At 34.3% G+C, this 13,387-nt stretch overlaps 1 protein-coding gene across 3 annotated transcripts in view; it reads left to right on the top strand.

Annotated features, from left to right (window-relative positions):
- The window catches only part of MALRD1 (MAM and LDL receptor class A domain containing 1), a 208,446-nt gene that overhangs the window by 810 nt on the left and 194,249 nt on the right, over positions 1-13,387 (top strand). For all 3 annotated transcript variants that reach the window (XM_085227299.1, XM_085227300.1, XM_085227298.1), the window contains exons 2-6: positions 1,928-2,065; positions 4,968-5,062; positions 5,141-5,299; positions 7,730-7,823; positions 11,704-11,847. In XM_085227299.1, coding sequence (XP_085083425.1) covers positions 1,928-2,065; positions 4,968-5,062; positions 5,141-5,299; positions 7,730-7,823; positions 11,704-11,847 — 630 coding nt within the window. The remainder of the gene's footprint in view (positions 1-1,927; positions 2,066-4,967; positions 5,063-5,140; positions 5,300-7,729; positions 7,824-11,703; positions 11,848-13,387) is intronic.

Raw genomic sequence — 13,387 nt, 5'->3', positions numbered from 1 at the left:
CTTTTATACTTCAGCTCTTGAAGTGGCTGAAGCATATCAGTAATTCATCAAAAGCATAAATGTTGTTGAAGCTTATCTGTTTCACATTACATGAAATGCACAAAATAATGTTCAGAATTTTCTTAGGAAATTTTCAAATGGACAGAAAACATCAAGATGTACAAAACAGTGAAAGCAGTGTCTTTTTCAATCAGAAAATCCTTGATCGTTCATGATTGTTTTTTCAAGGGAATGTTTGCTTTCAAAGAAAATCTAACTTGAAAGTATTTGCTGAAAGACATATATGAAAAAAAAAAAAAAAGCAAAAGATCAGAAGGAAGTTTTCCTCAGAATTATCTGCAAATAAACATTAAAAAAAGTATTAAAAAATCCAAGTCTGGCAGAAACAAATTATTGTTTAAGGTTCTATTTCAAGTACATCTATTTATAAAACTTCGTTTGCAGATATTCTGAGAACAAAATATTCTAAGATTGTTTATAGTGAATATTTTTCAATAAAATTTTAGAGGTTTAAATGAATGAGTAAAAGGGACTGTAGGGCTTATTCCACTTTTTTTCCAATGTTGTGACAAAACACAAGCCACATCAGAAGTCCTAAATAACTATAAAAGTGTATCATCTGACATTCCATCTTTGCAATATTTTAAGTGAAGAAACATCCTGAAATCTGTGCAAGGTATAGAAGAACAGTAGGGACCTATCTCAAACGTATAATTGCAAAGCAGAAGTTTAAGTAGAAAAATAACTTTGCAAAATTTCCAGATCATAACAGTGTGTGGCAGATGGGCAAACATACAAATTGACACCCTGATCTCTCTCCATGAGCTAACTTCTGCCCCAGCACAACCCGGACTATTATCTGAGCAGCCAGAGAGTCCACAAGCTGTCACTCAGAGTTCCACAGCACTTCCTCATCTCCCTGTTTTAAATGGAATGTGTTTTGGCATTTATTTCTTGCACACAGCCCATAGGATGCTATTCTATTTTTACTGATCTTTAGAGCAACCTTCTCTAGTTGCATTTTAAGTGTTTATCTGTGGTGGTATTCACTGAAATGTGGTTAAAAAGCCTGCATAAAAATTAGAGTATGCATATCTTGCTGCATATTCTATAAGCATAATACAAGATGTGGCCTAGAGGAAGTGCTTTTTTTTCTAGAGAAACCAAAATCAAGCACAGTCAAGGTTTCAAGCTTATGTAGTGAAAACATAAAATATCCATCTCTTGTGGAAATGGTATGCTTAACCCGAGATATGTCTATCATCAAGGAATTCAACAGGCATTGTTTTGAGCCAGTGGCATTTAGAATGTTTTAGTGCAGCACAATCAAGTTACAGAACTAATTGGTACACAGTACAGTGGTAACTATTGTCCTAATTGCAGAGGAACTAAGAACAAGTATCCCAGAATTGATTTTGGACTTCTGTGCCAAACGTATATCAGGATTATATTTGGATAAATGAGAAGCACATTGTCAGAGAAAAGTTCAAGGCATCTGGGCACACACATTAACGAATCTGGATTTGATTTGCTACTCCTTCTCCCAGATATCAGATGAATGCTCTTATCATTTACACATTCCAGTTAACACATGTGCGCAAGTTTATCTAATGATTTTAAAATTAAATTCCCCAAATCCAACAAACATAGTGCTGCGGTGAGAAGAAGAGCTTAAACAAACTTTTAATTAAAATTAGAAGTTACAACAAATCCAAGTCCTTCCTTCCAGACCAAATATCAAGGGCAACTAATTTGTATGGCAGCATGAGGATAGTCCTGGTGTCTAAAGAATCCCACTTAGAAGGCAAAGCCTTACCTTGCCCTTCTCTGCTGCATGAGGGATAAAGCTGACAAATATTTTCCACATGGTGGATGTGCATCTGGATGCACTCCCACATATCTGCCCTTCTGAATTTCTTTCATTTAGGTTCCTCTGAAAAATGTGATTTTGAAACTGACTTCTGCAAACTTCTTCATGAAGTGAGTTTACATCCCGGATGGATTAGAAGAAATGGCAACTCTGGTGTGGGACCACCATATTCTGACCACAATGGGAATGACACTAGTAAGAATCCTTGCCTTCACTGAAGGAATCGTAGGCTTTTACAAGTTATTTACTTCTGTATTATTTGCTTAAATTGCTATTTTCTTGATAGATCTACTGGATGCTGACACGTTGTTTTCTGAGATAAAATAAAAACCTGGACACCAGAACTTTCTAGGTGCTTATAATCAGAGTAGTCTAGAATTCTGTGGGGGATGGAAAGGGTGAAGGAGTGGTTGAAGGGAGGAGGGTGGAAAGAAACAGTTTCCTGCTCTTGTGGAGGAATAAGTAATTGATCATCAAGAGTCACGTTTATCTGCCTGAGTGATCCCTACCTGTTACAGAGATATCATAACGTCAGTCATTATAGTTACAAATTTTAGAAACTATAATCGAATCCCTTGCCTTGAGATATATTTACATTTGATTTTTGAACACCAAAGCGTGTGTATATGTCATCTGTAACTTGTGTTGTTGTTTCAAATATTTTGAGAAAGGATGATTTTGGAGCTGAGAATAGGAAGAGATTTCATAGCCTATCTGAGCCAGCTTCTCTAAAACTTATTATATTTTCACTTTGTTTAAAGATTGTCCCTCACTGGAGTAATTAATTGACCCCGTCTCCAGAGATATATATCCCTTATGCTTTTTCTTTTGCCAAGTTAACCTTAATTTCCAAAACCTGGCTTCTTTCTTCCGGAGTGCTTAAATTTCTTCTTAACTTAAATTAACCTGAGCCAAATATTTAGTTACAATGCATTTATTCCTGCTTTCCTGAGTTGTTAGAAAGCTTGTTTGTAAAAAAGCAAAGAAAGAGGTTAACAATTTGATGGAGCACTTTATTATCAAAGAAAATATGTGGGCTTATTATCCAAACCACTTAATTATCTTCTCTGTGTTTTTCTTTGTCTCTTTCTCCTTATCCATCCACTCCCACTCACTTCTCACAAACACAGTAGTGATTTTGATTCCTCAGAACATGCACAAGGTGGCAGGCATAAAGTGTTAGAGAGAATATAACAATATAACTTACAGAAGACTAAATTATCAATTATGGATTGACAAGCCTATAGGTGTTTTTGACCTCGCTCTTAAACAGTTATGATCTGGGAGTATGGAAATTTGTACTGTTCTCAAGCAAGTTCTACCTCCTACGTACTGCGTAAGATACCAATCAGGTAACAGTTTCATTTAACGATTAATGTGAATTGTAGACTTAGAGGTGAGTACCTGGAAAAACTGTTGTTTGTTTATTAATATTTAATGTGCTGGAGCCAAATGAATAGGACCAGGCTCTCTTCAGAGGTATGCAGCAACAGGACAAAGGGCAACTGGCACAGACTGGCACAAAAGTAGATCCATAAAAACATGAGGAAGAGCTGCTTTACTGTGAGGATGACAGAGCACTGAACAAGCTGCCTAGAGATGTTATGGAGTTTCTAGAGATATTCAAGACCTGCCTGGATGCTATCCTGTGTAACCTATTGTAGGGAACCTACTTTAGCAAGGGGCTTCAACTTTCTGATCCCTAAAAGTTCATTACAACCCCTATGATTTTGTGATTCTGTGGTATGCTTTTAATAACTTTTTGCTTATAAAGCATACAAGCACATCTTTAACAATTAATCTGAAAATAAGACTCTTTTCAAATAAATATTGGGTTAAAGTGATGTGAGCAAAAAAATCTGGGTTAATACCAAAACTTTTTTATAAAGTAAAATAAACTTTATTTTAAGTGCATGAGTGGAAAATCGAGTGGTTTGCAACATAATGACAGAGCTTGTAATCAAGAAACAAATACAAGATGAGCTCAATGTAATAAAAATCTAATAAAATCCTGGTTGTATCAAAATAAACCAGGCAGCAATATTACTCTAGCTGAAATTTCAAGAGTCTGTGCATACTTGGTAGTATGTTGCACCAGAAGGCAGCAAAGACCTGGCAGCGATTCCTGCCTATATCCAGTAAAACTTTACCTTTTATCTTCTAAAAAATATGTGGAGAAGAAGAAACTTATGCAGCTACTCAAGGCCAGCAAGTTTTTCCCATTACTAGAGACTTAGCAGACTGCGTAATATGTTTTATATTTGTTCCTGCTTAAAGACTGGAAAATATATTGTACATTTACGATGAAGTCCTATGGCAGACCATAGGAGGGAGGAGTTCCTGCTGTCACGATAAGTAATTGCACACAGATTAGCAGCAAAATCATCTGTTAACTGATTTAACCATTTACTAGTACTCAATGGGCACTCTTTATCTTTGTCTGTCCACATGGTTCTTTTATTTCATCAATAATGTAGTTTCCTTATTCTTGTTGAGCTGCTATACTTTAAAGTAAGGCAAAGATTCATTTTGGACTTATTCTGTAACACAAGGATTATGGTGGATTCTGAGAATGATTCTTCCTTCATTTGGGATCCAAGCCTGGGGATACCAGGACATCCTCTCTGCTGTGAGGAAATTTCCTGAGCAGCCAGAAGCATACCCACATCCTCTGGAAGAGTGGAACAATGTAACATCCCTTCATGTCTTTCTCTACCTCCTTAAAGACTTGAGCTGTTGCAGGTCACGACAGTTTTTTGTTTAGGCATGAATACACAAAATATTCAATTGTTTAAGTTCTTTGATCAGCTTACTAAATCAGCTTTGTTCCAAAATTTTGCACTTTATTGAGAACTCAAGCCAGAAGCTAAAGTTTTGAAAAAATTTTGGAAGCCTACCTGAAATTTAGCCTGATCACAGAGAAGCAGTATGTCACAATGAGATAAAGCTTGACATATAATGGCTATGAGTGTGCCATGAATCTTTTTTATGGAAAAAGTTCTATTTTGCAATTTAGTTACTAATTCATACTTGATGAAAGTATGAATTAGTATGAAAAAATTCCTTGTTTTATATGTGTTTATATTTATTTTAATAGCTTATTTCCTTTCATTATCCTCTGAGATGAGATTGTCTTCTGCAACGTTAAGGTCCAAAGTTTTGCTTCCAACTGATGAAGAACACGTTTGCCAGGTATTTGGATCCATAGTCCTTTATTTTGGCTTTTTGTCATAGCACTTCACTGTAATAATTATAACTTTTTTGTGCTAGATCACATTTCAGTATTGGATCAGTCAGAATGGAGTATTGATTGTGGGGCTTCAAAAGCACTCTGAAGATGCTATTGAAAACATCTGGGGTGATTCAGGAGAACCGCAAAACCAGTGGAAAGCAAAAACCATCACAGTCAATAGCACTGAAAATTTTGAGGTTGGTATCGTGAGCTGTCTGTAAATTGTACATAAAGGTAGAAGGTTTCTACATTCTTTTCTTCTAGTACGGCAAATATAAATATCCTGTAAATGGGGAGCATAATAAGAAGATATAAAAAAGATCAGCTATTTGGAAGTTCAAGACTGTCAGTAATAAATGCTGCTTGTTCTCATTTTTCTGGTGTTAAAAGTGATGGTATACCTCACTTAAAATGTGCATGTGTCTTCAATAAGAGTATCTTATTGCATTGCAAACTATATATCTGCTGATAGAAGTGATATCTTAGGAACTTAACCTTCAGTAAAATATGCTTTTCGGCTCAGTCTAACTGCATTGCTAAATTGAGGTTTAATTTATAAGTATTGTCTATGAAATACTGTTCTGTACTGATAGCTTCTGCTCTCTAGCAATGCATCAGGTGTAGCTATGTTTTTTATGGTCTTTGAGCCTTTATCATAGAATGCATTCATATGATGTTATTGCCTAAAACTGTTAGGATTTGCTTAGTGTACAAACCTGAAGGTGTAAGGGAGCAACCTTGTTTCCATAAAACATAAGAGTAACACAATTACTTGACTTGCAGAGGTAAAACTCCAAGATCTGAGGAGGCTAAGGGTGTATGTTATAAAATACATGCACTCAACTCTAGTATCACTGTTGTTATCTGTTGAAAACTTAGCTCCATCTGATGTGAGCAGTTTAGCAATGCGAGATTGTACTGGAAGGGTTTCTTTCTACATTTACTTTTTCATTCTTCACATCATTTATAAAATTGACTGGGTTTGGGGACTGGATTCAATAAAGTATGCCATCTTCCTGCCTCTAAATTTCTGGATCAAATCCTAACTAGATTGCAGATTGCAAACCTTGTTATGTTTTGGCTTCTGTAAAAAGAGCTGGCACATCCAGCTTTAAAGAGACAGATGTCAAACTTTGTGCAGTAATCATTACAATCGACTAAAGGAATGTAGTTGGGCATATCACCAAACCTGTAGAACATGGCTGAGTCTTTCTTTGGTTGCAACTTTTCCCTCCAGTTACAGTTTGCAAGATGCTGGTCATGCAGTTTACTTGTGCTTCTGAACTTTTCCTTCTATGAGATCTGTAGCCCTACAGGGCTATCTGTGTCATTCTTCAAGAAAATGTTTCAAAGTATGCACAAATAAGTAAAAAGTTTTTATCAAATGACTAGTAATCATACCTGTTCTTTGCATCAACATGAAAAATCCCATTGCAATGAAAGTATTAGAAATATAATTATTTCTTGTTCCTATCTGACAAAATAATCAAAATCTTTACCCTTTTAATGAATAGGAATTTCATTGTCATGTTTGAGTATTTTGATTATAATTTCAGATTTCTTAGTTATAGCATTTCTTTTTAACTATTAAATATTCTATGGAAAAAAATTGAATAGGAAATTAGTATAATTTTTTTCCCAGAGTAGAAATCTTTTTTGAAATAGAGTGCTTTGGTATTTTGCATCAATTTTTCAAGAATAACTGGTGAGATATTAATTAAAATCAGCCTTGGCTTCTTATTTTCTTTGCCAGTCAATGATGTTAACTAACACTTTTTGTTTCTCCTTCTGCTCAAATAAGTAAATACACTCTTTTAACAAGCATATGTTATAGACTACAGTTTAGGGATTTGACTTTCAAAAATTTTGAAATTCTGAAACATGAAGAATATTACCACTTGAATTGCCCAACACATTACAATCTCAGCTGGTCTAGTTTGGCTCCTGTGTGGTAACCTGTATTCTGGTTTCCTCTCCTGAACTACATTTTTCTCCCTTCCACTCAGACCAAATTTTTTTTCCACAAATTTCATTAAGAGAAGATGTTCGGGGCTTAGGGTTTCACTTCTGTTTTTGCAGTTATTTCCTTACCCCTAAAATTTAGTACTATGAATCTTTGCTGCTTTCCAAGAAGCGTGGTTGCTGAGTTCCCTCCTACTTCACTGCAGTAAGTTAAAATCTGCCTTTAAGACAGAAATGTATAATATTTGTAGCTTCTCTAAATAGAGAGGATGTTTTTAGGAAAAGCATCACTACTGTAATATTGGAACAGAATAAATATTGAGTTTTGCTTTTCATTTCTGAGTACTCTTCAAGGTTTGTTGATGAAACTTGTTGATGAAAGGCTTCTAAACTGAAAAGGTGTTTGTTGCCCTGACTTTGTTCCAGGTCACTGGTAAATTTTGAAAACAACCAGAAAACATTCATATTTCCACTCTCCGAGGGAAGAATGTTTTGGTAAAATGTACAGTCCTTTCTGTTTCCTAAATGTTATAATCCCTACTTAGATTTTAATATATTTTGCAGTGGTTCCCAGATCTTTTCTAGTAAAATTAGTTTGATTTTGCTCCTTCATCTGTTTAACTGGTGAATGTCATTTCTTGTTGATTTCATGTTAAACTCTGCAGGTTATCTTCCGTGGGATGGTGGAGAACCAGAGACAAAATGTAACAGTTGCTATTGATGATGTTTCTTTCAGTGAAGGATGTTCTCTAGCATCTGGTAAGAATACTTATTTTTCAGGAAATTGTTAATTTTCTTTACTTTTTGCTTTGATTAGAAGAGAAACGTAAAGGAGAGAGAGCCATATGATACTTAAAGACTTTCTTAACTCCATGTTTTTACGTGACTAATTTTCATTCCTCTAAACCATTATCTGTCAAATTACATCTAGATGGAGTTACAAAGAATGACAATAAATACCTCAAGAAATCTAGTATGTTACACCATACCAGCATAGGAGACCGCTAAGGACTCATTGGCCAAAGAACTGATATTTTCATACAACTCAGGGAAAGCCTCGGAGCTGAGTTCAGGGAAATTCCCAAAGCACTTTTGTTTATTTTTAAAAATGTGAAAGGTCCTGCTCCTCAGCTGTAGGGGGGATTATTTTGTTCTGCTCTGCTACATCCGAGAGCTGTAGAGTCAGGCTGTCAGCTCTGCAGCTGAACCATCTATGCGTGTTGAGATTCTGCAGCAAAACATTTAGTCTTTCGCTTTTTAACCCAACACAGTTTCATGGGAAAAGAATGCAACCCATCCTAGCAAAAATTAGATTACTTGCTGCTCTATATTATAAAAGAGGATTGCAGTGTTGTACTCAGGCTACAGCCTCAGCTCAGTACAGTTCTGGTTCAAAATATCCCTTTTGCTTCCTGCCTCTGAGATATGGCACAGACTGTGAGGGTCTGGTCTTTAAATTTAATGTGAGGTATAGATGCCATGTTGGACGCACATCAGAAAAAAGATTTTTTATATTTTCGTACTGTACTTTAAAACAAAGTTCTCCAGAGATCCCATTGGGAAAATAGAAGGATGTGGTTAACATTTTAGAAGTGCTGAGCAATCATAAGCAGATTGTAGTAAGAATAAGACACAAATCTTAAAAATTCAGGCATACAAAGGGGATCTCTTATTGTAGAAAAAAAAAGTTTGAGCTTACTAGACTCAGTTGCATAAGGCTTTCCATGTTTTGACTTTTTTTAAATGAACAGCTGCAGAAGCTAAATTCATATAAATGTTTTCATGTTGTTGCTGATCTTGCTTTCCGGTTTTGTAGAGGTTTCCTAGCAATCCTGAGCAAGGATGCTAATTTAAAACTATGTGCATACTTGTCTGTGAACTCAAATAAAGTTGAATTTGCAACTGCCAATGAAAAAAGAAAAGAAGAAACATGTAGGATTCTCCCAGCTTTGTTCTGTTCCTTGGAGGATTTCTGCAGATAAAAGGACAGGCTCAAAATATATATATTAAAAAAAAAATAAAATAAAAAAAGCATTGCCAGAATCTAGCAATGTACATGATTACTTGAGTGGGTGGATGTCAGTCTCTCCGTACAAATATACTGATTTCCTTTTTTTCCATAAACAAAGTGCTTCTGAAGCAAACAAACAAAAAGAGATGAAATACTATCTCAAAGAGAGAAAAACATTAAAAATAGAAACAAACATGTACTCAACAGTGCTGCTAAACTTACCTAAGATGACAACAATTGAAATATGTAGTGAGGTACACATATTGAGCTACAGCACTCAGACATAGTTCACTAAGAGCCCATTCTTATCCTGTGTGTCAACATTAGAAATGAACTTCATTAGGAGAAATCTAAGTTGCAGTTGCTCACAGCAGCTAAGGAACAGGTCAAACAATCTTAGTTTTCTCCCTAAAAGAGTAATTTTACTGTTGAACATCTTCCAGTGATTAAAATAAAAGGTCAGGTTAATGATAGCTTGAATTGAAAGTAACATTTTCTGTATTCCTTAAGGAATATCTTGTTAAGCTTTTATACAACTGATCTTCTTTTAAATTTGTAGATAAAATCCATGAAATCTTTCAGATTTTCAATACCAGTGTAAACATATGTGAACTGAACTGTGCATATGTATTAATAAGTATGACAGTGTTAGGATCATGAATAAAGTAGCTTATGCATTTGTATTTTTAGGAGTTTCCTGATCCAAACTTTGATGGCTAAAAACAAATGTAATTTCATGAAGATTTGAAGTCTTTTTTTCTACCCCTTATCCCCAAAATACACTCTTGTGTTCTCATGTCCAGTTTTGAAAAAGAGATTTTTGTATATACAATTTTGAGCACAGCAATTTCAAATATCCTTGTTTTATTTGCTTTCCAACAGTTGTCAAATTGCTTCAATTATCATACAAAATAACTACTTTCACTATCAAATAGAAAATAGTAAAATTACATTCTAGAACAGATGTAACACGATCTCCTATAATTATAACTCTAGTAGACGTATCATTCAAAGGTTTTATATTCTTATCCATGTATCTACAATTGCCCTTAAGACATCCCTCTTGAATACTCACAAAGCATATACAAAGAACTCCTTTATTAGGACTGATTTTGCCACAGGCATGAGAACAAAGGCACTGAAGGCATGAAACAGAAATACTCTGAGGGAGAATAAGGTATTTGTGTTGTTCTCGTGATGCTGCTTGCAATGCAAAAACTATGTCTACAATATTAGTGTGATTTCTTTTCTTTTTCCTTTTTAACTCTCCTATAAAACTGCAGTATTTCATACATACTACTTCTAAACTTCGTTAAAAAAAAAATCCAGTATGAAATTTTACAACTGGCATCATCCCAGCTAAAGGATCCCATGCAAGGATATAACCTTTAATATAAAAAATGTAGTACCTGATATGAGGTCATTAGAATGAATTATCGTGGAAATGGAAGTAAAAAAAAAACCAACAAAACAAAACCAATATGTTAGTATTACTGTTACTAGATATTAGAAAATGGGTGTTTTGTTTCAAGACAGATTATTTGCAAGGGAAAAGTGCTCAAATATTTATAAATGAATTAAAAATGCAGAATTAATTGAAGTATTTCCAATAATTAGTGTTTAACAATGAACTCAACTCTCCCTTTGAATTTATTTGCAACTCTCTTCAAGTGTTGGATTTGGCAAAATCAATTTTTTATGAATCAATCTAGGATTTCGCATTTTCAGTGGGAAATAAGTTGCCAGCAAGCTCTTCACAGTTGATGAACTTGGATGAAGAAAAGGGAACATTCTTATACAACATTGGAATAAATGGAGGAAATGGCAGGTTTATAGCATCAGTTGGACAGGATGTATTACTGAGATATCAGTATTGTGAATATCACAATGACTTTGAGATGCAATATACAGTAATGTGTATGTATACCAACATAAATTGCTTTCTCCAAATCATCAGGAATCTTTATGTTCTCTCTGGGATATTTTGACTTCAATTTAAAAGTTCATCTTAAATAGAAGATTGCTTTTACACCGAAATAATGTTGAAAAGTAGACATTTTTTGTACTTAAAATCATGCTTAAAATCATGACTTTCTTCCTCTAGCCATGGTTAATTACAACATTTTACACCATGTGATATCTCAAGCTTCAAGAATTTAAAAATTCTTAAAAATGTGGTGGTGTGTTCATAATCTTTTGGTTCTAAAATGAAGTCTTTTGTTGCAAGGAATATGGAAAGGTTATTAAACTGAAATTCTCAGTTTGAAGTGATTTTATGGTGGCATCACATAGGAAAGAATATAAATATTTTTCTTCATGACATGTCATATTTTTGATGTTTCCTGGCAACGTTTTTTGTGGGAATGAATTTACCAAGGTTGCAGTGATCAGTTAACACAAATACCAGCTCACTGCTCTGAAAAAATCATTTATCTTTAAGGAATGTTTTTTTAAAATAGTATTACTCAAGACAGCAGCCTGAAATACTAAATAGCTCTCATCAATAGCCTGAACACTTGAGGAAACCAGAGGCAGAAAAATTGCTAGTTTAACAAATATATCCAATGAGAAATAGTCTGATAACTAATAAGTTAAGAAGCTGAGTGATTGCTTTCCTTTGTTTCTTAGCACTACAGACTTCCAACTTTGAGCTTGGCATGTGTGAGTGGAATTCCGATCAGCCAGTTGTGCCAGCTTTGTGGGCACAACTGCAATCTGGGCACAAGATTGCTTCCTGTTCCTCTGTGAAATATCACAGCAATGACACTAAAGGTGAGAAATAAAGTTAATGTGTAGTTCCTAGCTGCCATGGATAATTTGGTGTTTTTGGGGAAAAAGTGGTGACCTAGTGTGGAAATAGAGCATGACAATGACAAGTAATTATATGAATTTATACTTTAGATTTTGCTTCAACTATTTAGTAAGGATGCTGTGAACGTGTGTGCTAGTAAGATGTAGAAGATTTTAATGAAAGAATTCCAATATAAACTAATAATCAGTTTATTCTAGACTTAATTCTTAGTATGAGATCTGTACAACAGTTCTTCAGTTAATTTAAATTCATTGAAGTTCTGGCATTGTTCCTTTGTCTTGTGTATTTTTCTATTGTTTGGTGTTTTCTTTTGATTTCTGGCTGTCTTATTTGTGTAGTATGACTCTGAGCATGTGATCAGGAAGTTAGTTTTAAACCTTTACAAGTGAACAATAGTGAAAAAATTAATTTAAAAATGTTTATGATTTTAAGACAGAAGAGAAATAATACATTGAAATTTTCAGAAATAAGGAAACTTGTTTTCAAAGCTTGTTTTTGTAGTGCTTATCTACAGATTTATGTAAAAAGTTTTTTGAAAGGTTAATGGATACAGATGTATGCGTTGTAACATGAAATGGAATTGCCATGCCAACCAAGTGTTTGGTTTTTCAACAGAGACTGTCTTCAGAGGGGCTAAGTAACGATTATTTGTAATGGTGTGATTTGTGATGCAGTTTTGAGGAAGTGATAGCACATGGCTTTCTGCTTGATCTCTGTGCCCACAGAAGTGTGCTCCATCTCACTGATAGCAGAAGAATGAATGCTTAGGTATTGTTTTGATTTGAGAATCATTTTTAAAGTAATTTTCAGCATTTATTTCAATAAAATATTAATCAAAAAGTGTGTAAGCTCTATTAAAATGAATTTCTGAAATATAACATTTATGTACAACGGAGAGCATACAGATTAGTAAAACAGATTATATTTTAAAAAGAAAAAAATCAGTCAGAGTATCTTTCAAATTTCCACATGGACATCTAACAACAAGAAGTAATTGGTATTGGTATGAGCTAGTAATTGGTATGGGTGTCTCTTTTATGACAATATTTTGCTAACAGAAATGACACTGAAATTATGTAAGTAGCTTTTACAAGAGTAAGGTACAAGAAACCTCTGTAGAAGCAGAACACATTCTGAAATGTCTATTGTATAGGTGCTTGAGCATTATTGTATAAATATTGTACTGAGAAGGTTCACACAACACAAAGAACAGGTTGGAGAAGCTCTCTGTCCTTTATATCTCTCATAAAGGAAAAAGGAAAATGTGAGAACAAATAAGTGTCAAAACAACACACAGCAGTTAACTCTTCACTAACTTGGGAAGGTATTGAAAAATCTGAACTATGACAGCTTCTCTTTCAATATACTAATCATTTCAACTCATACAGATTTTTAGATGCATAAATTAAAAGGCTAGATATTAAATAAAATTCTGCAAACTAGAGAAATGGTATGCAAACAGCAAAAATATGCTTGATAGCTCAAACTTGCAATGCAAAT

Source organism: Meleagris gallopavo, chromosome 6, assembly GCF_905368555.1.
Source record: "Meleagris gallopavo chromosome 6, MGAL_WU_HG_1.1, whole genome shotgun sequence".
Taxonomy (NCBI): Eukaryota; Metazoa; Chordata; class Aves; order Galliformes; family Phasianidae; genus Meleagris; species Meleagris gallopavo.
Note: the sequence above shows the minus strand (reverse complement) of the source record. Positions and strands in the feature narration are given on the sequence as shown.